General features: G+C 44.4%; 6 protein-coding genes across 6 annotated transcripts; 3 read left to right on the top strand and 3 right to left on the bottom strand.

The window, feature by feature from the left end:
- Positions 1-1,657: 1,657 nt before the first annotated feature.
- On the bottom strand, positions 1,658-3,408 carry BDB00DRAFT_788228 (uncharacterized protein; the record flags this gene model as incomplete). Its single annotated transcript, XM_053120776.1, has 7 exons — positions 1,658-1,798; positions 1,904-2,046; positions 2,235-2,500; positions 2,808-2,893; positions 2,963-3,137; positions 3,209-3,312; positions 3,370-3,408. 7 exons carry the CDS (start codon positions 3,406-3,408, stop codon positions 1,658-1,660), a joined length of 954 nt encoding a protein of 317 aa, XP_052979450.1.
- Positions 3,409-5,040: 1,632 nt separating this feature from the next.
- BDB00DRAFT_388308 (uncharacterized protein) lies at positions 5,041-5,802 on the top strand. Its single transcript, XM_053117188.1, has one exon. It carries the CDS (start codon positions 5,160-5,162, stop codon positions 5,664-5,666), a length of 507 nt encoding a protein of 168 aa, XP_052979449.1. The 5' UTR covers positions 5,041-5,159; the 3' UTR covers positions 5,667-5,802.
- Positions 5,803-9,235: 3,433 nt separating this feature from the next.
- On the bottom strand, positions 9,236-9,885 carry BDB00DRAFT_824720 (uncharacterized protein). Its single transcript, XM_053123634.1, has 2 exons — positions 9,465-9,885; positions 9,236-9,375 (listed from the first exon to the last, which is right to left on the bottom strand). Exons 1-2 carry the CDS (start codon positions 9,651-9,653, stop codon positions 9,259-9,261), a joined length of 306 nt encoding a protein of 101 aa, XP_052979448.1. The 5' UTR covers positions 9,654-9,885; the 3' UTR covers positions 9,236-9,258.
- An 8,304-nt stretch (positions 9,886-18,189) lies between these two features.
- On the top strand, positions 18,190-19,419 carry BDB00DRAFT_824711 (delta-aminolevulinic acid dehydratase). The gene has a single exon (XM_053123633.1). It carries the CDS (start codon positions 18,348-18,350, stop codon positions 19,341-19,343), a length of 996 nt encoding a protein of 331 aa, XP_052979447.1. The 5' UTR covers positions 18,190-18,347; the 3' UTR covers positions 19,344-19,419.
- Positions 19,420-19,723: 304 nt separating this feature from the next.
- BDB00DRAFT_764274 (Endonuclease/exonuclease/phosphatase) lies at positions 19,724-20,959 on the top strand (the record flags this gene model as incomplete). Its single annotated transcript, XM_053119447.1, has 1 exon — positions 19,724-20,959. The coding sequence occupies one exon, from the start codon at positions 19,724-19,726 to the stop codon at positions 20,957-20,959; it is 1,236 nt and encodes a 411-aa protein (XP_052979446.1).
- A 23-nt stretch (positions 20,960-20,982) lies between these two features.
- BDB00DRAFT_824703 (uncharacterized protein) lies at positions 20,983-23,057 on the bottom strand. Its single transcript, XM_053123632.1, has 8 exons — positions 22,938-23,057; positions 22,788-22,856; positions 22,608-22,703; positions 22,493-22,506; positions 21,661-22,397; positions 21,537-21,581; positions 21,408-21,470; positions 20,983-21,340 (listed from the first exon to the last, which is right to left on the bottom strand). Exons 1-8 carry the CDS (start codon positions 23,006-23,008, stop codon positions 21,146-21,148), a joined length of 1,290 nt encoding a protein of 429 aa, XP_052979445.1. The 5' UTR covers positions 23,009-23,057; the 3' UTR covers positions 20,983-21,145.
- Positions 23,058-23,219: the final 162 nt, after the last annotated feature.

The following is a 23,219-nucleotide window of genomic DNA, read 5'->3' as shown; positions in this document are numbered from 1 at the left end:
CTTCATGGAAAGCACTATTGGGACAGTAATGGGCGATATGGAAGCTGGTGCACGCCATTTAGTGAATAGCATCGGTCGCAAACGGCATTATTGATATTCGGCAGTGCACCCAAGGTTGATACTGCAATGGCAAAAGAGTTGGGACTAGCCGACGTAGTCATGATATCAACGACGACGGCGATGACGGCACGTGATGCAGATATATATATGATGTCAGCTTCAAAGCAAGCACGGCGTTCCTCTTTGACGACCGAGCCCATGAGCGTGACAACCAGGTGCAAATCATGGCACGTAGAGACTACTGGTTGTAAGAGCAGATTATGTTAGCGGAAGTAGCAGGATTATCTGAGGTTGTTGATAATATTAGAGTAAATGACAGGTCCAAAAGAAGGCTTACTGAAAAGTATGTGCTTACTCTTTTTGCTGGGGCAGGAGGGGTTGTTGGGTAGTGGTTTGTTGATATGGCTACACAGGCGCGCGTACTTATATATCAATGGCTGGCTTTATAAAAAAAATCATATAGAGCCTATAGACGCTACTATATGGATGGCCATTCCTTATCCAAGACTTGGTGCAAAGGCTCTTCTTGTCGTTGGCCAAGGTACATATACTGGTTCCTCCCTGTGCCTTTTTTCTTTAGCAACTAGAACCTCTTCATTGCTTCTCTTTCTCAATATCCTTTTGTTCCGGACAATCAAGACATCACTACATTTATTAAAAAAGGATGGAAATATCTAGCACAGATCACCAACAAGCCAGCAAGAACTGCATCAAAGGATCAGCATTTTCAAGATAAAAGAACAAATAATTCATAAAAAAAGACAAAATGGAAATCATATGTTCAAAGTAACTACTGGATAGAAAATATAGTCCGCGCTAAGCTAGATACAAGTTGATTCCAATAAAACGAGCAAATGGATATTGCTTCCCCTTTCAATCAATAAAAAACCACCAGTATTTTGTCTTCAAACTGCACAGCTGCTACGAGAGAACTGAGACCATATAGATCGCCCCAGCTGTGCAGCAACAATTACTTGACCCGACCCGTCAAGGCGTAGTCAACATGTAGGGCCTTGCGTTACCTGTAACTATTGGTACTCAGTTATCAAGACCAAATCACATAGAAAGTATTTTCCGCATGCTTCAAAAGAAGTTCAACACAGATAGATTAAACCACTGAACAAAGATTACTAGGTAATCTTACATACTTCAATTGTCATAAGCTAAAGAAAAACAAATAAGGTATTGGTGAAGGAACAGGTGTTGCCACGCCAACCCACTTTATCTTTAATTCCTGGATGTCACAATCAGCTAGTAGTATTACCGCCTCCGCAGTAATGGTTGTACTGAGCAAATTTTTGCGGCACCAGTAATTCGTGGCTGGATCCCTAAACATATCATATAGAATGTCTTCACTTTCAAAAGCATGTCGTAACGTCGATTCAGTGGGAAAGGTATTAAAACCATTACTTGTCGCGTTTGTTAAAGAACAATGAAAACTTGTTTATCATGATGAGCTTAATGATTGTTGTTGTAAGTGACGATTGGTGGAGGATTTAAAACATAGTAAAGTTGCATTGTTTTTGGTAGATGGTGTTATTTTCTTTGTTTCTGTTGTTGTTGACCTTGACATACTACTTTTGTTTTATTGCAAAGATTACTGGTCAATTTCAGGGGTCTGTACTGCTTCAGATGATTTTGGAATGCATGGCTCGGTGATGTAACTACTGCGAATAGACATTCTCTTTTTGTTGCGAAGGAACTGGAGACACAATTCGGCATTTTCTGAAACCATCCGCTACATCATTGTATAAATTTTAAGTGATTAGCTATGTTATAGAAAGACGCATACACATTGCAAAACCATAAAAAAGAGATTCTATAAGATTTTAAAAATATTTACCTCCATTGTCGATAATGCTTTAAAACTGTGTAAGAGAACGCCAAAATCGTGGCGATCCCGAGGGATGTAGAAAACTTGCAAAGGAATGAAACGGTAAATTTTTTGGTATTTTAGATCCATGACAAATAGCGTGCATCGGAAACCTAGGGCAAGATTTTTCGTTATGAATCTGATCTACGCGATTGCCCCATTTAATATACTGAGATGTAGTTTTATGTTTGTGCGGAATTCCTTGCATATTTGTATTATAAACAACGCAAAATTGAAAATAATCATGTGCAAACATAAAATTACATCTTACTCAAACTTTAGGAAGAAACCAATAGCCTACCTTCAATAAGCAGACCTGAAACAGTTATTTCAGGATCGTCTACACCGTCATTAATCATCTTGTCAATTGAATCCTTCATTTGTAGAGCAAGTTTGATTAAGTCCGGTCTGCTTCCTGTTCGAACTTTATGCGGAGGCTTGATTTCAGCAATTAGGAGACGTTGCATGGGCATGGCTCCGCATTCAAAGTTCATCGATAAATCTGGGAACACATAGCCCTTTTTATGGTTGGTTTCTTTTTCTTTGCGGGATGCTTTACCGTCAGTTCTAAATATGCATAAAGAAGTTAGAAAATGTACTCCTTGAAAAAAAGGATAATCACTATGTCATTATTCATTTAATATTTTACCCAATTCTCGTCAACAAATGGGTTTCCTTAAAGAATGGAAGCATCAACGGGTATACACTTGAGATGGAAAAAGTGCTCTCCAATCTATCCGTATTTTTTGCTGATTCTGGAGAATATGACGATATGCTAAAATCAACGAATATGGGTATAAGTACGTATATATACTTCAAGCAAATGGATGAATCTTTATATTTATCGGCCTTAATTGCATAAATGATAACGTACATATTGCGCAGCGATTCTCGGATCTGATCTTTGTTGTTCAGTTTCTCAACAATCTTGTCGCATTTATCGAAATTTTCAGCGCCAGCCTATCGTCATTCACAAGTATTGATAGTTAATAAGCATTTCTTTATCAAAACGACAATTACTACCCTTACCTCCGCAAATTTTTTTATGATTTTTTTAGTTTTTTTTGACAACGATTGAGCGGGATATAGCTCCTTGCATTCATTCATAACCGCTTGCCAGGTGTCACGATCAAACCCATACACTGATGAGCAATCCGGATAAACGCAGTTCAAGTCATCAAATAAAAAAATACCATTGAGAGAACTAGAGGTATATTTTAGTCAAGTTAATATATAATAAAACATACTGTTGCTAGTTAGAGGTCAGTTACTTACAGCTCTTCTTGATAAATGTCCAGCACTTGTTTCTCTCCCTTTTTGATGCTTTCTTCTCGGTATTTAAGTAACAGTTCGGAAACCACTACTCCATTGACTTCCCACTGTAAAATTAAGTATTAGCATCCGTTACATTTTTGGAAATAGATTGAACATATTACCTTCTCAACTTCAGGGTCCAATGTTACGCCGGGTACCATGTTCTCAGAAAGATATATGGTTAACCTTTTTCGCTAATTGAATAATGGCAGATAGACATTTGGAAATACTTGATTAATATGTGGTTACAACGTTATTTACTACAATTTACATACACGTTTATTAGTACTTTCTGTACTGCTTGTGGGGACCGGTGTGTCTTCTGCGACTGAAGATGATGGGGCGGATGATGGTAATGATGATGATGATGGGGCTGCAGGTTCTTCGCGACCCCTTTTCCCAAGCGATCCCTGATTAATAGAAATCAAATTAAGTGTGTGTAATGCATGGAACAATGCACAAAGTATTACCTTGCCCTTTGATTGCTCGGTGCTCGAGAGAATCTATTTATTATTAAAGGTATAAACTGGTCCCTCCGCTTCGCTTCCGGACGATGTGAGCCCCTCCGCTTCGCTGCGTGTCAGCATCTGTCCTCTAGGGATGCCCCCCTACCGCCCCCCAAATGTTCTTCAAACAATCCTGAAAATATGTTCTCAAAGTATTCTGCTTAATAATGATGTCGAAAACAGTTGTGGAAATTGTTTTTAAGAAAAGAATGCCGTCACTGCTTTAAAAAATGCCCAAAGTTAATACTTCATACACAGTAAGAATATTTGTATCATTTTACCGTGTCAACGCTAATTACCTGAGTTGATGCATTCCGTACTCTCTGATGATTCATGCCCAACACATCGGCAATCCTCGCAAATAATGAGGTGGTCGTGCAATTCGATGTACACCTCGCAACTGAACAGATCGTGTTCAGTTTCTTCGCAAAATTTACAGGTTAGAATCTTCAAAGGTGGAATTCTCTTGCTCTTGAAATGGGTCTTGGACATTTTGTTGAGATAGAAAACTTTGGACTTCATGAATGATGCGATGGTTACACGTTCAACCAAGCTCGCTCTACTTACTTAAGCAAAGACCGAAACCCTATTCTTTGTTACAATTTGGAGATGCATCCTCGATGTCGGTATCATTCGCAATCCAAGAACGAAAGCTTACATGGGCCAAGGATTCGCCGTTCTGGATATACAGCCACGACATAATCAACAACTCCACGCCCTTGATCAACATATTCCCTGGAGCGGCGACCAGGAAGAGTTGATCTATGCCAATTTTGATCAGATGCCGCTCCACTGCTCGCGCTGCCATGAGCCAGGGCATGCCGTTGCCGACTGCCCACGCGCCCGACGTAACCAGAAAGGATGCTTTAAGTGTGGTGCTCAGAGCCACTATGCTGCAAGCTGCCCCACTGTGCGAAACAGCGAGGACTGGACCCCTGGCGGCAACAAAACAAGCCGCCGCAAGACTGGTCACACGCGTGATCAAACCCCCTCGAAGGAGCTCCTGAAGTCTAAACACGCGAGCGTAAAAGGCAAGCCCGTGGAACCGACCAACCGGTTTGCTCCTCTGGAAAATTTGGATACCAATGACGACAAATTAGCAACAGACGCGGAAACCACCCAAGAAGAGGTGGTCGATTGCTCCCCCGCTTTCATGCGACGAGGGTAACTTGAACAAGCACTTGACGACATCGTCATAGAATTTGCGGACTATCAGACCGATAGACCGATGATCCCAGCTGAAGAACAAGATCTCGTTTCGGAAGTCAACCCCCCTAAGGACTGGATAGATAGCTGGAACTCTCGGACACTGCCAAGGAGATCCTACAAGATGCACACTTCCCCGCTGACCTGAAACAAGTCCTGTATGTCCGCCTCTCACGCCAACGCGATCAGCCTGCAAGGATATGAACAAAGTTTACTCTCAGACAACAGCTCGGGCTCCCCTTCCGACCCAAGCGCACGCGTACCAACAGCATCGCAATCCCAACCCTCACTCCACTCTCAACTCAATAATTTTTATGATAGTAAAAAACAACGATATCTCACTCGCGTCCATTAATTGCAATAAACTACTTACACTCAACAAAACACAACTCGTTCGACATATCAAACAACAGCAACCACATATCATCACTATGCAAGAAACACATATATCAACACCCTCTCAGAAGGACAAATTCCACCGTTATTTCAATCATTCTGGACACATCATTGCGGCATCGTATCACTTAGCGCCGACCTCAGTCTCACACCAATCTCAGTATTCGATAACCCTCAACATCTTCTCGTTAAAGTCGAACACCACCAACGACTTTTTCAGCCTTTTTATATACTTACCATCTATGCACCAGCAACGTCGCCAACCCAACGACGGCAATTTTTCACATCCCTCTACAACTCAACCATCTTAATCAACAACATCCCTATCGGAACGATTGATTCTCTCTGAGGATTTCAACTATAGCGACCAACGCTCAGGGTACCATCTCAACGCACCGTCAGCCTGGTTCACTATGCTACAACAACACTTCATCAACTGCATCAACCCAGATCCGCAAGAGACACCGCAGCCGACGTTTCGTCGAGGTGATAGTACGATTTCCACCATTGACTACATCTATGCCGCTTCACCAGTTTTCCACAATACGGTAAAGACCAGGGAAGTATCATATGTTGCCAGTTCATGGTCCGATCATGGGAGGAACTGAAGCGTCTACTAAAGCAGCAGATGCAACAGTATTGCCGGCAACGCATCAATAAAACAACAGCTTACCTCAAAAAACTACAATCGAAACGCAACCGGTTTTTACGGTCAAATCCACCCATCGCTACACGCATATGGTTCTTAAAGATAACTGAACAACAAATATCAGCAGCACAACATGAAGTTTGCGATACCCTCGCTTTACGTGCAGGAAAGCGCTGGCGGGAGCAAGGCGAGAAATCTGCTGGTTATCTCAAGCGAACCATACAACAACGCACGTCACAGGCCAACATTGTCACTCTACAACATCCTCACACTGGCGACATATGTAACACAGTGGAATCGATGCATTCAGCCGCAACAGCTTTCTATGAACAGTTGTATACCTCCGACGACGTTGACGACTCGGCTATCCAACAACTGCAGCACAACATACCATCCTCAGCACACTTCAGCACCAGCAGCAAAGAAAGCCTAGTCGATCCCTTCAGCATTGAAGATCTCCAAGACGGAGCTAAACGAGCCCCACGCCAAAGTAGCCCTGGAACCGACGGTTTACCATACGGCATATGGAGGCTCGTATTCAAACACCCGGCAGCCAAAACACTTACATGTCAAGTATATGACGATGCATTGAAAAATGGTCTTTTTCCTGATTCTTGGACCGAAACCTGTATCCGTCTCCTCCCAAAAAAGGGCGATCTGACTACACTCAAGAATTGGCGGCCGATTAGTCTCGTCAATTGTGATTCCAAGATATACACACGGCTGCTAAATAAGCGCGTCGTGGTGGCCGCTGCACCCCTGATTAACCCACAGCAAACGGGATTCATGCCGGGTCGCTTTATTGCCGAAAATGGCCTAGCAGCACGCCTTGTCATGGAACATGCCTCAAGCAATACGTCGTCAGCCATTGGCCTCCTACTCGACCAGGAAAAAGCGTATGATAGGACCCATTCACAGTATTTAGTTCAAACTTTGCAACACTTTGCTTTTCCCGATCAGATTATTAACAGCATCAACTCACTGTTTTCCAACACGCGTATACGTATCAACATTAACGGTCATCTTAGCGCGCCATTTGCACAACAACGCGGATTGCGACAATGTGATCCACTGTCGCCGATCCTTTTCAACCTGGCTCTGGAGCCTTTTCTGCGCTCGTTACAAAGAGACGTATCATATCACGGATATGTCTTCACATCACCGAACAATGACATTGCACCAGCCACCATGCCCACCCCGAGCCAATTAAAACACTCGCCTACGCGGATGATATTCTTGTTTTCCTGCAATCTCCCGAGGATTTGCGCCGGGTTTTGTACCACATGGATGTCTATCAACGCGCTTCAAATGCCAAGTTCAATCAAGAAAAGACCCAAGCAATCTCGCTAGGAGGGGCACCACAACCTCGATGGAATGCTTTGCTACACCAACATGGAATTCTGCCTTGTCACGATCGTACACAGACCGACCCCGTCACATATTTGGGCTATCCACTGACCTCCTCAACTACCCAACTGAATACATTCATGAACCGGTTGCTGGAATCGGTCAAGAACCAATGCAACATTCACTTGAGCCGCAACTTGTCTATCCGCGGCCATGCCACCGTGCTCAACACCTTGATTTTGTCAAAACTATGGCATGTTCTGCGTATCATTGGCGCACCACTGTCAGGCTTCCACCAGAAACTGAGAAGCACCATCAGCAGCTTCCTAATGCATCGAATGTTCCCACGCGTGTCCTATCAGAAACTATGTGTACCACGACACCAGGGTGGGATTGGCTTATTGGACCCCATTTTAAGGTGACCTCAACCGATGCTGGATGAAAGCGGTATGTTCCCACAACATATTCTATGTCTGATCCATCGACTACTTGCCATCAAAAAGTATTCGCAGACCACCGGCTGGTCTTGTTCTCTCCAGCTAGTCGTAAACAACGAGCGTATGAATCAGCATCGCCAGTTGCCTTGGTCCTTCGTGCCATTGATGCGGCTGGTTTGTCCTGGGATACAGTCGACAACTTATCACCCGCAACAGCATTAGAATTACCACTCTCTGTCATCATTCAGCCATCATCCGACAACCCACCACCTAGACGACCAGGTTTCTCTAAATATCAGGTGAAGGATTCTTTCATCTTTAAGATCAGTCCCTTGGGTATATTCGCCTGCGCCAGCGCCAGCTTGACGACGACGTCAGACACCCGACGCTTCTCAATCAACTTAGACACGACGTAATCAATTTCCGCTATATCATTCGCCCTTTCTTTGCACGACTTTGCATTCACAGCACTAATGCACAAGATGGGCGTTTACATCAACCTGACTCTATCAACTTTCAACCACTAACCAACGCCATCAAAAATGACCCAGCGTTCACCTCGTGGCAAACCAAGGCGTACCGACGAAAACTCACTCCAGGAACACCCGCATCCCCAGTTTCCACCAAACACTGGCGTGTCTTTTGGGCCACCCCCATGGACCATGCTGCTAGAAATGTCCTCTTTCGCATCTATCATACAGTCATACCTAATGCAGAACGACTGTTCCGTATGAACTCCACCTTCCTTCCCTCTCCGGAATGTCGGCTTTGTGGTTGTCTCAACGAAACACTGGCTCACTTTCTTGTTCTATGTCCACGCAAATTTGATATATGGCAATGAGTCTGGAACCGCATCTGCCACCATGACCCGCGCCCATCTGCTTTTCTTCATTTCATCTCCATTGGGGATCCTCCGTACTCCTCTTTCACTCATACGCAACTTCTCCTCATTATCGCTTATACTCTTTTGGCCATCTGGCGAGCCCACTGGGCTTTAATTTTCGACAACACACCCTTTCTTCCTGCTAAGACTGCTGCCATAGCAGTCAAGGCAATCTTTCGATATTTTTTATAATTTCTTGTAATTTTTTTTCTTCTGCTTATCACACTTTGAGGCCGCTGTTACCTCTCTTCCAGTGCTGATTTTTCGCCAGGGCGAAAATAGGCGAAAATTAGAGGCTAAAAATCAATTACTTTACTTGGAGATACATATGAAAATCTAAATCTGTTGAAGGGAGGGGATGAAAAGTGTTGACAATTTGTATTTATAAGATTTGTTTTCTGCTGGGTGCACTTGTATGTCAGGAGTTTCAGCTGTTTCGTCGTCAACTTCACCAATTTTCGCCAGGCGAAAATTGCGGTTGGCGAAATTCGTCAACACTGCTCTGAGGGTAAAATCCTCCATACAAAAAAAATGTGGAGGCCATAAGGGAAATGCCTCGACTTCGTCATTCTCACCCGGCGATCCGTCTACTCGTTCCGATCCGTGTCAAAAAGACGGATCCGGATCGAGAGTTTTTGGATCCGATCCGACCTCGAATGAGTTAAAGGCAGATTCGATCTGAACGTGGATCCGTCATTTAACATGTGTGTAAATATGTGAAGTGATAATAGTGTAAGAGAATAATATTGGGAGCATTAATATTTTATACAATGCCATACTTTCCGTCCTATAGCTGTTTTGTACTCAAGTTGATAATAAATAGAAGATTTTGTGAGGGCACAGAAAGTATGAATGGTAGTTTAAAAATGCCCTCATTAAGGTATTTAGAGATTGGAGGGTTAGAGATGAGGACCGTAATTTTTTGGCTGGTCGTAGAGCAGAGAGCAAAATCAGCGAGTAACGATGTAAATAAACTACTCATCCGGTTGTTAGATGAAGGATATTAGATCAGAGAGAAGCATGTATAAAGATGGAGAGCCAAGGCTTCTCAGCATAAATTGTGAAGCAAAACGTTTATTACACAAGTTGTGAATAAACAACTATCAAGACAGGTATGACAGCATAAACAAGCTAAAAGTGTATGTTTTGCTATTGAAGTTATGGCGCAAAGGACGTAATTAAAAAAGTCGCATTATTTTTACCCCAGATCTGTGCTCTTTAAGTATCATATGTATAATTTTACAGCAGCTTAGGTTTTTTTTATTCCTTTGCTTGATTGATAGATCTTCTGGCGTTTCTAATTGGATGTGTGTGTGTGTATGTGCAGATGTGGGCGTGTGGAGAATTGACTGATAAAGTCCTAAAAGTATATGCATTTTTTTTTTTTTTTTAGGCGCGCAACAAATTATTGCGTCGGTTTTTATTTCAAGTCACGTGCATATTAAATATGAGAGGTGAGGAGAAGAAGCTAAGGAGCGTTTGACTAGTTGGCGATAGAAGGAAGATTTTCTTGAGTGCGGGTTAACAAAAGGGAATGGATTTGCGTTATAATGTTATCGGGAACGAAGGGAGAGTTGTTTAAAACAAAGCGCCAGTGGGCGTTCCAAAGACATTCTAATATACAGCTGATAATTATATCTGAAGGGAGACGGGGAGCATTTTGGGGAAAATACAGGTGAAAGATGGCATTGTGTACAGCAGATTCTGTAACAGATTGTAATAGTAGGTCGGGCCATACGGAGCACCAGATCGACCATTTGCGAGGGCATTGGTACAGGAAATGAGACAAATCATCTTCATCTTGGTTACAAATTGGGCATACAGCGGATGTGAATTCGGAGGGCATAATTGAATGTAGAGTTTTACGGCATGAAATCTTATTGTGAAGCGCTCGGTACCAAACATTTCTTGCCGTTGGCGATATCTTCAATCGCCAGAAGGTATCCCATTGGCTAGGTGTTAAGATCGTGTTTTCCCGGGCTTCGACGTGTATAGACTTGTCGATGATTGCTTGTCTGAGTTCTTTTGCTGTGATCGTGGTCAATTGTTTATCTTGGACCTTGCACCATGCTCCCAGATCGACCGCCTTATGTTCACGGATAGCGGGATCAATAGAGTTGTGAAGAAGATGCCTCGGGATCAAAGTCTGAAACACCGCTGGATGGAATCCCAACTCACCCAAGTCCAAGAAGCGAACCAGTAGACCCAAAAGGCGCGGGTAAATCAAGAATTCCGTGGCGAGCCGTCTCCGTAAACAGCCCTTCGCTAAATCAAAGATGAACAAATCATCCATTAGGAGCCTGTGTTTGGCTATGCGTCGTAAGCATACGTCTAAGGTTTTGGTGAGCGGGCGCTGTGTCGGCGTCATGGCATCTAGGACGTGCAGTTGTAGAACTGTAGCGGTCGGTATGAGTTGGGATTGATAGTCAACCGTAAAATTGTCTAAGGCCTTGCATAGCTGATTTGAGAAGCTGACGGGTTTACTCATTGAAGCGGTCCGAAGTCGGGGAAATAGGAGACACATATGTGGGTCCTGGTTTGGAGTCCATGTTGCCTGAGTATTAATTATCCACGAATGTATGAACGATCGCTGCTTGGTGTCATTACTAAACATAGGTTGGATCCATCTGAGCTGGAGTGCTGATTGTTGTGCTTCCGGGACTAATATTGCAAGGCCCCCTTGTTTGCGAGGTGGTGCCAGTCGGTGAAATGCAATCTTGGGAAACATCTTTTTAGTCAAGAAGTCATGGCAAATGCTGCGAACTTTCTTCTGGAACGCTTGAGGGACCGCGCAAACTCGTAAGACGTGCCAAAGTGATGATAAAATCAGCACATTCAGAATTGTCGCTCGACCGCGAATCGAGAGTGACCGATGCGCATGGATGTTGCAGGCTGATTTGATCTTGCCTAGAAGTTTGTCCAGGAAGCCATCCCGTTGCTGCGGCGATTGATACAAAGGATATCCGAGATATACCAAGGCTTGATGGGCTCGTCGATCGAACCATGATCTAATGCCCATTCCCTCCAAACACGAGCGCAAAGTGGATGACGACTTGCCAGATAGCGATATGGCGTGCGTTTTGTCCATATTGACCTTGGCGTTTGATGCTCTGGAGTAGGTGTCTAAGTGGTGGCGGACTTGTTGCAAATCTGATTCATTATGAATGAAAACAAAGCAGTCATCGGCGTAGGCTAGAACCTTTAGTTTAGTTGGAGACGGTGTGACTGGGGTAAGAGCTTTACTTGCTGCCATCGATATATCATATCCGTGTAATTGTTCATCGTTGAGGATGCGGACCAAGAAAGGCTCTAAGGCCAGATTGAACAAAATAGGCGAGAGAGGGTCTCCTTGTCGAACGCCACGTTGTTGTTTAAATGCTGGAGACAAGGACCCGTTAATGTTGATTCGTAGATTGCTGCCGAAGAAAAGAGTCTTGATAGAAGAGATGATCTTTGCTGGGAATCCCCATTTGCTAAGACAACATTCGAGATATTCTGGATGAACGCGGTCGTACGCTTTTTCCATATCCAAAGATAAACCGACGTCATCGGCATTTACGCTGGCGGCATGGTCCATAGCAAGTCGTACAGCAAGCCCATTGTCTGCGATGTAGCGTCCGTGCACGAAACCCGTCTGATACTTGTTAATTAATGCATTACTAACACGGACTATTCGTGAGTTCATGATACGGGTAAATATTTTAGAGTCCGTGTTGATCAATGCAATTGGACGCCAGTTTCGTAGTTGGGAGAGCTCCCCTTTCTTCGGAATGAGACAAATACATGTGTCTGACCATGATGCTGGAAATAGTGCCTGATGTAAAGCTGAATTGTAAATATCAACAGCCATTCTGCCATATAACGGGTGTTTGAAAATGGTAGACAACATGTTATAGGGCAGGCCGTCTAGTCCCGGACTGCTTCCTTTCGGTGCACGTTTGGTTGCGTCAAGTAACTCGTCGAGAGTCATGTCTTCTGTTAAGATGTCGCAAGAGTCTTGTGAGAGCACGCATGATGGCGGTAAATGGTCCAACAGGTCTGATATTGCTGCTGCATCAGTCGGTTCCGGTGAGTATAATTGTGAATAAAATGAACAGACTGCTTGATGCATATGATCAATCGAAGAGTCTACGATGCCTGTTACTGGATGTTCTAGCTGGAGGATGTTCCTTTGTGCCATTCGTTGTTGTGCTGTGCGTTTTAGATAGCCGGCCGATATTTCGCTACGCTCTCTCCAGCGGACATTAGCTTTGATAGCTAAAATTCTAGCGTGATCTTCTTGAATCTTGTTGAGCTCGGCGGTAATATCAACAAGGCGCTGAGGTCGACTTCCTGTTGTCTTGAAATGGCGCATCATCTTATTACGTTGACGAAGTAGGTGTTTTTCGCGATGGTCTTTTTTCTTGGCTAGATAACGTCCATATTGACGGCATTCCTCTTTCGCAATCTTTTTGACTTCATCCCAGGCCTCTTGTGGCGAGGCTATGTTGGCAATTCTTATATGTGCCGATGAGAGTGCTGAATTCAGTTTTTCTTTAAACTGTACCGAGTTGACAATAAGTGGGTTGGCTCTCCATATGTCTTGGCCCTGCCGGATATTACTGGCCCGCATGCTGGTCACTATCAATGCATGGTCCGTCCAGTTGCTATTCACATGGCGGACATCGGGTGCCGAACACAGCAGGGAGAGTGATGATGACGCAAATATATAATCAATTGACGATGTGCCTCGTCCGTTGTAGAATGTCGTCGTGAGGTTATTGGATCCGTCCGACGGCAGCATCAGGTTGACAAAGTTTTCATTCAAGTGTGCGCACCACTCTTTTGGTGCTGCTTTCATGAATGATGAGTCGCGCTGCGCATATGAATAGTTGAAATCTCCAAGGATAAACAACCTATCACCATGCGGAATCATATTTTGCTGTTGCAGGATTGGAAGGAGTTCGAGACTATAAAAGTCTTTCCGATCCCTGTAGGCGGCAGGCGCGTAAAAATTGATAATGTTGAACGGTGGAAATTCATTATTGATGTGTGTAACCGTCACCAACAATATCCGGCCGCTTTGCGACGCAAAGACATGTTGGATGTTGACAAGGGGAGAAAAGTTGATAATGGCACAGTGTTTACTCCATGAACTGTCGCGAGCACAGAACCGTTGTTGTAAAGTTTTGTTGTGTTCATCGTTATGAGTGCCCGTATCTTGAAGTGCCAGCAGGTGCAGGGCTTGGCGGCGTAGATGACGGATGAAGTGTTTTGTTTTGTTGGGGTTGTGTGGGTCATGTTTGACAAGATGTCGAACGTTTAACGAACCAATAGTGAGTGTCATTTTTTTGTTTTTGTTTTTTTTTTTTTGGTTTGTTTTTGTGTTTTCTCTGTTTCTGAACTTCTTTGCTTTCCTTTTTTTTTTTTTTTTTAAAAATAAAAGGGAGGGGTTGATCTAATCAGAGGCCATAGTCTCCGCGGACGAGTGACCGGTGATCAAGTCGTTGGCGTGCTGTGGACCGCTGTCGGGGGACGTTGACTCAGTGGCGTCGAATTTGTTGTCGTCGCTTGAGTCTTCACTTTGCTGCTGCTGGGGATTGTGCTTCGAGGCCGAGGCACCCGATGGTGTGCTGATAGGCGGCGTGTTCCGGTGCTCTTCAAGTGTGAAGGCGGAATCCGAATCTCCTGCTGCCGACGGAAGCGGTTGGGTAGCATCCTGGGTCAATGCATCCACTTCGTCCGAGCAGAGTATCATGTCTTCTGTTTCATCCTTATCAGTTTCATCGGAGGATGATTGAGATGATGATTCATCGTCTGTTGGGGGTGTGAATTCTTCGTCTGAGGTATCCGTGTTGTCGCTGAGCGGTTCTTCGGTGACCATGGGTACATGTTTAGGCTGGGAACTTCGACGTTTTGAGTTCCCTTTGGGTTGTTGCTTTGGTGTGGCCTCGTTGACCTTCGAGTGTAGCTGAGCCTGGTTTTCACGCTCTTGTTCACAATTCGGGTTTGGAATGGTAATCGTCGTTTTGTCCAAAGCTGACTTCGAGTGAACATTATGAGAGCGATGATCAGATTGTGTATCACTTAAATGTTGAGCTGGTGGATGCGATTGTTGGGTTTTGGTCTTCTTTGGACCTTTGCTGGTTGTCGTCGACTTTATTGGCGATGCTGAACCAGTCGTCGTCTTTGGTTGTTTGCGCGGGAGTGCGTTGTGGGGATGATCGCATTCTCTCGCATAGTGACCGATCATTCCACAGTTGAAGCATTCTGGTTGAACGCGGCTTGGACATTGTTTCAGAGTGTGGTCTTGGGAGTGACAGTATCGGCAGTAATCACCCATGGATTGCCAAGTAGCGTAAAAAGACCGTTCTCGGCCTTGCACGAGACCGAATTCGACCTTGTGGGTGAGGGGCTTGTACGACTCTGGGGTGGTGTTCTTAGATTTCATGAGCACTGCGTATCCTTTACCCTGGAACCAACCACCCTCTACAGAGCGGTATAATCCAAGTTGCAACACGTGTCCGAATTGGGTAAGTGTTTGGCGCAACAAGACCTCCAGCTCATACATTTTGACGCCTGTAGGCAGTTTTTCGAGTTGTACTTTGGTGAGATCGTGTTCCGGAGGGAGCGATCTTACAGCCGGGAAGTGAACATCACCGACGGTAACGCCCTTTTCCAGTGCCAGGTTGCAGATGTCTTCGTCTGCAAAAGTCATCTCATACAGGACTTGTTTCTTTTCGCGATGGTGGATGAGACCTATGGCCTCATCCCAGTTTTCAAACGTTTCTCGAGCTGCTCGGAAAAACGCGTCCTCTTTGACTGAGCGTGTCGACATATCAAAGAAAACACTGTATTCTTCCGTTCCTCGACGAAGTAAATGGGATGCGATTGGTTGACCGTCGGCTGCCATGCTGCCAAGTGTCATTTTTACATCTTCAGGGACGTATTCGTTAAGCTGGGTTATCAGACGACCTCGACTGATTTCCGGACGTTTTTGGGTAACTGCTTGAGCATACGTTCGTTTTGGATGTGTTGGTGGATTTTCCTTGGGTTGGTTGGAGTCACCATCAGGAGTGACCCCAGGCACTTTTTGAAGGGAATCGGGAAGAGCCATGCAGAAACTGAAAGAAAAAAAAAGCGGCTGAAGAAGCGGAAGGGATTGCCGATTTTCTATGTATGTGTCTGTGTTGGTATTGTTTCAAAATCCGACACATCATTACATATTGTTCTGAAACCACTTTCTCAGCAGTTGATAGGTGATGATCCAACAGCGGCCAGCCGCAATGGGTCATGACGGCAGTGACCCACGCGTGCCATCGATGTAGACATGAAAGAGGATAGTGATATATTATAGTGGATGCTCGAGACATCACAGTCAGGCTGCAAAGATTTAAGGTTTTTTTTTTCCTTGTAATACTGCTTTTAAATTCTTTGAAGGCTACTCACGCGCTTTACGTCTCATAGCAACATATCCAAGTTTATGTGACGATAACCCATAAAAGTACTAAGATGTTGGCAATTGTGTTTCTTCTACGGATTTACCCCACATTCATTCAGAAAAATGTGATACTACTGGTTTGGGATCAAATAACCTGTTTTACTGTAGGACCCTTACAATTAATCGGAAATCCCATTTTCCGGAATTATAAAGTGCATTTGATTTGTCCAACAACGAAACCATTTCGGATAACAGAAGCAAAACGGGGTAAATTTAGCGTATTTATTGCTAAATCGGTCGGTCAAGGCACAGACGATCAATTATACTCGCGCAGAATTTACTGCCATCGTGTTTGTGGTTAATTATAGATAATTATAGGAGACATTCTCAGGAGGTTCTGTTAATGCATAGTCTTGCAAGAAGAGCTGATGATGATAAAGGGGAATGTATAATTTCTCTTTCTTTTATACGATCGTGTATAGTGCGGCATTAAAATCATCATACTAGAACTGACGCACGCTACAGCGGATTCGCATCTCGACTGCTACGGTAGGGGGTGTAAAATGGGTCACTATAATTCCGACAAGGCTTTCTCTCTACCAATGTTAGTATTCATACACTTGGCCTATAGCTTATTAGAAATAAAAGCTGGGCGTGCAGAATACTGATAACATTAGAGATCGGAATAAAACATAGTACTATATAATACTTTGGATGATGTGATTAATCGCGTCACTGAACCATGGACAGAGGTTATTACATACTTATGCTGCAAAGAAATATATACGCTACCAACGACAGAGATAAGAAAGGGAGGATAGCCACTAGAAAAACAAGGTTTTTTGCATCGCGTGTAGTAATCCTTTTTTAAAATTGGATACTACACCTCCAACTGGTGAAGACACAATGTACGCAAGCATTTACCCTCTCTATGATCGGCTGTCTCATTTAATTCATAAAACTGACCAGAAGCAGCTTTAATCGGCTAATTTTCATAAAATGTTAACTGAAAAAGTGGTCGTATTTTACGCCGCAAGAATGTTGGGACGACCCATCCTCTGGTTCGCATCCATCCGGTTACCAAGTAGAAGTCGTTATGCTGCCAGCTTCTATTCAACAAAAGAACTGTTGGATTTACTCGACGCGAATCCCATACGGTGTTCACCTTCTATTCAAACATTGGCACGCAAGTCATAACGCTCAATTTTTATACGAGGTAACACAATAACGGGTCATTTCATATGATTTTTCTGAACGTGTGATGTGTCTTGTCTTTATCTAATTGTTGTATCTAATACATTTGTAGTAAATTGAGAACACCATTGCAGCATGGGATACATACCAAGCTTTTCGACTATGCAAAAAGAATACGCCCAATAATCATTGCTAGCCATTGTTTATACCTATCTTGCTAAATATGTATTTTATACATATAATCGAGCGACAAACCATAATGGTGTCATTGACTACCTCAACAATACCGCACCCAGACACGGGTATCGATTAACCGCACAGGTAAGATTCCGAACAAGTAGTAGTGGTGCTACACTGAATGCTTCGCGTGATATATATCCTTTTACTTATTTTATAACAAACACCACTGTGCCTTCATTTAGGCAGCGAAGCCGTACTTTAATCTAAGTAGCACTTTTATGATCTCCTACAGTCAAAACGGTGGAAAAGCAAAGCCCACAGCAATAGCAGTAGCCTTTTTTCTATCTTGTAAGATGCAGTATCAAAAAAATAATAAAAGGTGGTAAGAAGACGCGCCATTCTAACTTGGAAGTATCTCGCGTAAGCTTAGAATTGCTATACTGCTCAGCTAATTGGAAACGCAGAAGTAGAAGATCAACCGTCGCGCTTGTATATTCTACTGTCTGCTAACAGCTCTTCTGCGAAAAGGGAGGAGATATACTGGAGGGAAGTTATAACTTCGGGCCGCGTAAGTCTCGTTCGAAGTATGAAGTCTGTAACGCTCAACCGGTAGTATATATTGATGTACACGGTGAACTTTTGAAAATGCTGCAATAAGTAAGCTCAATAAGGTATGTAGTAGATATCATTATGGAAGGCTATTTTGCAAGGACATCTCAGTGAACGCTGCTTTGCTGACTATCTCTAACGACAATTCGCAGATCTCCAGGTTGGGCTATCGTCGGCTTTTCATTTGACTTCTAAACTTGCCCGTGGTGAGTCAACTTTGTGTTTGCCGTTGACAAATCACTCTTTTGCATATACACAAAGTGAAAAATAACAATGTCCACACCCAAATCCGTTCTTCATGGTGGCTACCACACGGCTGTGAGCCGGTCCTGGCAGGCCGAGCGCAACCTTAACAAAGAAATGCTCATGTACCCCATCTTCATTACCGACGATCCGAATGCTTTGGACCCCATTAATTCGTTGCCTGACCAATACCGCATTGGCGTTGATCGTCTTAAAGCATTTATCGAGCCACTGTACCGCAAGGGTCTTCGATCCGTCATGTTGTTTGGTGTGCCTCTCGCTGACGGTGTCAAAGACTCTACTGGCTCTAGAGCTGACGACCCTACCGGCCCTACGATCCTAGCTGTGAAGCTTCTGCGAAGCGAGTTCCCAGACCTGTTTGTTGCCTGTGATGTCTGCTTGTGCGAATACACTTCCCATGGCCACTGTGGTGTCTTGCGCGAGGACGGTACATTGAACAACGACTTGAGCATTGAACGTTTGGCTAATGTGGCCGTGGCGTATGCCCAAGCAGGCGCCCAATGCGTCGCCCCCTCGGACATGATGGATGGCCGTATTGAGGCTATCAAGAAGGGTTTGATGAAGGCCGGGTTAGCGCACAAGACTATGTTGATCTCGTATGCTGCCAAGTTCGCAGGCACATTCTATGGCCCATTCCGAGAAGCTGCCAATTCCGCTCCAGCCTTTGGTGATCGTCGATGCTATCAGCTGCCACCTAACGCGCGTGGTTTAGCAATGCGCGCAATCAAGAGAGATATGGAGGAAGGCGCAGACATGATCATGGTCAAGCCCGGTTTGCCGTACTTGGATATTGTACGTGAAGCGGCAGATACGGCCAAGGATTATCCTATTGCTGTGTACCAGGTCTCGGGTGAATATTCTATGCTGTACCATGCATCCAAGGCCGGTGTGTTTGAACTCAAGACTGTTGTGTTGGAGTCCATGACGGGCTTCTTGCGTGCAGGCGCAACATTGATTCTTACCTATTATACCCCCCATCTGTTGACTTGGCTGGATGAACAGTAAAAAGCAAGCATAAGCTACTATTGGAATATGTCAGAAACAAAAAACACAATAAACCGGCTAAATTGTTGGATCTTCGGTGAAATATTGTTTCCGACCTTCAGAAAAGTTTTTGCATGTGAGCGGATGACCAGCTAGCTTTTATTTTCCTTCTTCCTTCTTTTTTTTTGCAACTTCCAAACATGGCACCACGACGCCACGACGACTATGATTATGAGGACGAAGACGAAGAGTTGTTATACGATATGAGCAAACTCGACCATGACGTTGCAACACGACAGAGCGATGAAGATGGCGAGTTTATTTACAACCAAGACGCGCCGTTGCTCACTGGCTCTTCGCGGGCAGCAAACAAAAAAGGATGGCTTACAAAACTGCGGCAAATGATACCCACATCCTCAATTGCTTTATCATCTTTCTCAAAAGCAAATAAACGATCACCATCATCATCGACAGCACGACGAACTGGACGGCGGTGCTGTTGTTGCCGACTCTCGCTCTGTCTTGTAATAACGACCCTTCTTACCGTTGCGTTTTTCATTTGGGGATTATTGTACTTTTCACCCGCCACATTACCTGAACCTACCGTTCCCGATAAATCCACAGATACCAATGCTCGGTTTCTCACATTGAACATATTCATGCGACCACCAGGAGTGAAAAACAACAAGTCAGACTACAAGGAGCAGCGGCTTGACTACATCATCAAACACATCTTGCCGCACTATGATGTGATTACTGTCCAAGAGGCGTTCGCGTTTGCCAACCGACGAGTTGACAGGCTGGCTGTAGCTGCGCGTGAGATGGGCTTCAATTACCAAGTTGCGTCTCCACGGCATTACCCCTGGCAACTGGCAGCTGACGGCGGCTTGCTCTTGCTGTCCCGCTTCCCTATTGCAAAATCCGACGTCATTGAGTTTCCGCGAGGTCTCCATAGCGACTGGCTATCTTACAAGGGTGCACTACATGCTCTGGTGGAATTGAACCCACGCCGGTCCGTGCACGTCTATACCACCCACACACAGGCTTCCTATGACAGCCAAGGTCAGCTAAACGATGATGATACCAACATGCGCTTGAGCCAGTTCGCATACGTGCACAAGTTTATCTCGGAAACGGCCAGGGATGACGGTTCGCCTGTCCTCATTATGGGCGACTTGAATGTCGACGCATCCAAGCATGACCAAGAAAAGGTCGCGCATGCAGTGCATAGCTCAGATGCATATATCAAGATGGTCAGCATTCTGAACGGCACAGGTTTACCCAATGGCGACTATGAGGATTCCTGGCACATTGATACCATGAAGGATGCCGTATACGAGCAGTTTGGATACCATCCTGTCACCTTTGGCAATGTAATTGCGGATAAGGATGGCGGAAGTGATATAAAGCCTGCAGAGACAGTGTTGACGCATTGGGATCAAGTGACGACGGTGCAGAGTCTCGATCGGATTTTTTGGGCGGACCGGTTTTCGGATACGTTGGCATTGAATAATATCACGATTGAAAAGTTCCTTGTTGCTGATAACAAGGATCTGGCCGAGGAGGAGAAGAAGGACATTGAATTTACGCAGATATCCGATCATTATGGCCTGAGTTGCCTTATCGAATTAATCTAGTCTTTTATTAATATATAATACTACTCAATAATAGAAAGAAAAAAGAAGAAGGGGTGTACATAGCGGTGGTGTCGGTGTAGTAGTAGTAGTAGTAGTGGTAGTTGCTGATGGTAACGTTGGAGATAGAGTGAGAGGGTGTTGCGAAGGGAATAAATTAGGATCGTTCAAAAAGGAAATAGGGAAAACTTATGCCGAAATGACAGTCTGTAGCGCAGTGAGGATGGTTGTACATTCGCGCTTGTTGTCTGCAAAAAGCTGGTATGAACCTTCCTTCTGGGTTTCAAGAACAAATGCGTTTGGTACAAACGTCTCGCGTTCCTGGTCAATGGGGCTAAGGCGCGTCACGGTTCTCAAGTCGATCACGCTAACAGGCGTTTGGCTCTGTTTGCAAATAAATGTGGGTCATTAGCCAATTAACGCTTGATATACAAGCGAAAACCTGCCTTACCAGCTCATCGCGATAAAACATCAAGTTCTTGCCGCGGATCATGATGTATCGCCGTCTCCAAAACTACATGAAATATACTCTTTTCAGTCAGCTCATTTGCTACTTGGTCACTGCATTCTTTAATCTCACCGGACTCGAGTTCGGCTGAACGGAAGCATATCCGACCAACATGACCTACAATGAAAGCAGTTATCAGTACTTGAGGTCTCACACCTACAGAAGTTGTCTAAATAGGCAAGAGAAAATACATTACATCCTTGCTTTTCTCGGCTTCTTCCATACGTCGCTGCATAGCCTTTTGCTCTCCCAAACGACGTTTTTCCGCCTCGGCCTTCTTCTTGGCTTCAGCTTCAGCAGCCTTCTTCTTAGCAGCGACCTCTGCCTCGGCCTTTTTCTTTTCCTCCAATTCCTTTTGCTTCTTAGCAGCAGCCTCAACCTGTTGTTTCTTTTTAGCTTCTGCTTCTTCCAACTGTTTTCGTTCGTGTTCCTTGTGTTGCTTATTAGCGGCCTCTTCCTGCTGCTTTTCCAGAGCCTTCTGTTCCGCTTCTTTTTGTTGCTGCTGCTGCTGTTGCTGTTGCTGCTGTTGTTGTTGTTGTTGCTTTTCGAGAGCCTCTTGCTGCTGTTTTTCGAGGGCCTTCTTTTCGGCCTCCTTATGAAGCTGCTCTTCATGCTGACGTCGCAAAGCTTCCGAGTTGTCTTGTTGTGGGGACGGAGGGAATTCTTCGCTAGCATCAGCAAAGGACTCTGGCTCATCGGTCACTTGTTCGGGGTTGGGTGGCGTTTGTTGCGATTTACGACGTGCAGCAAGCGAGGATCGTTTGCGTTCAGACATGGACGGAGGTCGAGACCGGTTTGGTACCTGATTTTCGTTCAGCTTGAGTCGAGTGCGAATATTGGCGTCGCTCACGTCGTTTTGCGAAGACGCTGTAACTTGCGCATGATGCGACTTTAATAATGCTGCCACCGATCGACTGTGTACAAGTGCTCGAGCTTTGTAAAGAATGAGTCGAGAGAAAAACGATATTAGCTGTTGGCAATAGCTACTCGTTATTGCATGAGCAAGATATAGTGTATGATCCTGTTACCTCGTCGGACACCACTATAAAATTGCAATTACACATGCAGCTTGTTAGGATATGATGTACTCAGAAAGGACATGTAGGATGCAACCCCCCCCCCCCTCTCCTTCTAATTATTTACCTGACTTGTTCGGACACCCAGGTGATCAGAATGAAACGATCGTCGACACGTACGAAACCATACAGGACTTCATTGGAAAGATGCTGGCGAAACTCGCTAAAAAGCAAATACATGATTTTCATGTTTATGCACGCTTCTCTTTACAAAAAACGCACCGTTCTTTTATAAAGTATTTCCTACCTCAAGCCTCCAGAGCCTTTAGAGTAAAGCGAAATGACATCGCGGGTATCATTGTAACCGAGAATCAGCCTTCATAATTGTCGTTGTCAAAGCAAGATGATCGTTATTTTCTGGGAATGAACTGAGCGCTGTCCGGTACAAGATATTTACCAGTTAGTGTCGTCATATTGTTCAATTTCGGTATAAGCTTGAACAATCTTGGGATCAGACAAATCGCACATGATGAAGTATCAAGGTTCAAGAAAGAAAGGAAGGAAGGAAGGAAGAAAGTGCAAAAAATAGAAACTAAAAGTTTGTTTTTTTAATGGTGCAAGTAGCACGACTTTAAGTGTTGTACTACATTGATACAAATTCCACGCAAAAAATGACCTCCGGAAGGTTAATGGGATATCAGGATTACAGACACATAGAAAGAAAAGGTATCAAAAAAAA

The sequence above is a fragment of the Zychaea mexicana genome (genome assembly GCF_025766255.1).
Source record: "Zychaea mexicana strain RSA 1403 chromosome Unknown BDB00scaffold_39, whole genome shotgun sequence".
NCBI classification, from domain to species: domain Eukaryota; kingdom Fungi; phylum Mucoromycota; class Mucoromycetes; order Mucorales; family Lichtheimiaceae; genus Zychaea; species Zychaea mexicana.
The sequence above is the reverse complement of the archived record's forward strand: the minus strand, read 5'-3'. Positions and strand labels throughout refer to the sequence as shown.

Bases quoted from the DNA above. Each gene is read 5' to 3' on its own strand.
- BDB00DRAFT_824711 (XM_053123633.1), top strand. From the start codon at position 18,348: ATGTCCACACCCAAATCCGTTCTTCATGGTGGCTACCACACGGCTGTG.
- BDB00DRAFT_824720 (XM_053123634.1), bottom strand. From the start codon at position 9,653: ATGAGTAGTTTATTTACATCGTTACTCGCTGATTTTGCTCTCTGCTCT. The intron at 9,376-9,464 runs CTATAGGACGGA...ATATTTACACAC, and splicing joins TCAACTTGAGTACAAAACAG to ATGTTAAATGACGGATCCAC.
- BDB00DRAFT_388308 (XM_053117188.1), top strand. From the start codon at position 5,160: ATGAACAAAGTTTACTCTCAGACAACAGCTCGGGCTCCCCTTCCGACC.
- BDB00DRAFT_824703 (XM_053123632.1), bottom strand. From the start codon at position 23,008: ATGTGCGATTTGTCTGATCCCAAGATTGTTCAAGCTTATACCGAAATT. The intron at 22,704-22,787 runs GTAGGAAATACT...TTTGCTTTTTAG, and splicing joins AAAGGCTCTGGAGGCTTGAG to CGAGTTTCGCCAGCATCTTT. The intron at 21,582-21,660 runs GTAATGTATTTT...CTTTCATTGTAG, and splicing joins AAGCCGAGAAAAGCAAGGAT to GTCATGTTGGTCGGATATGC.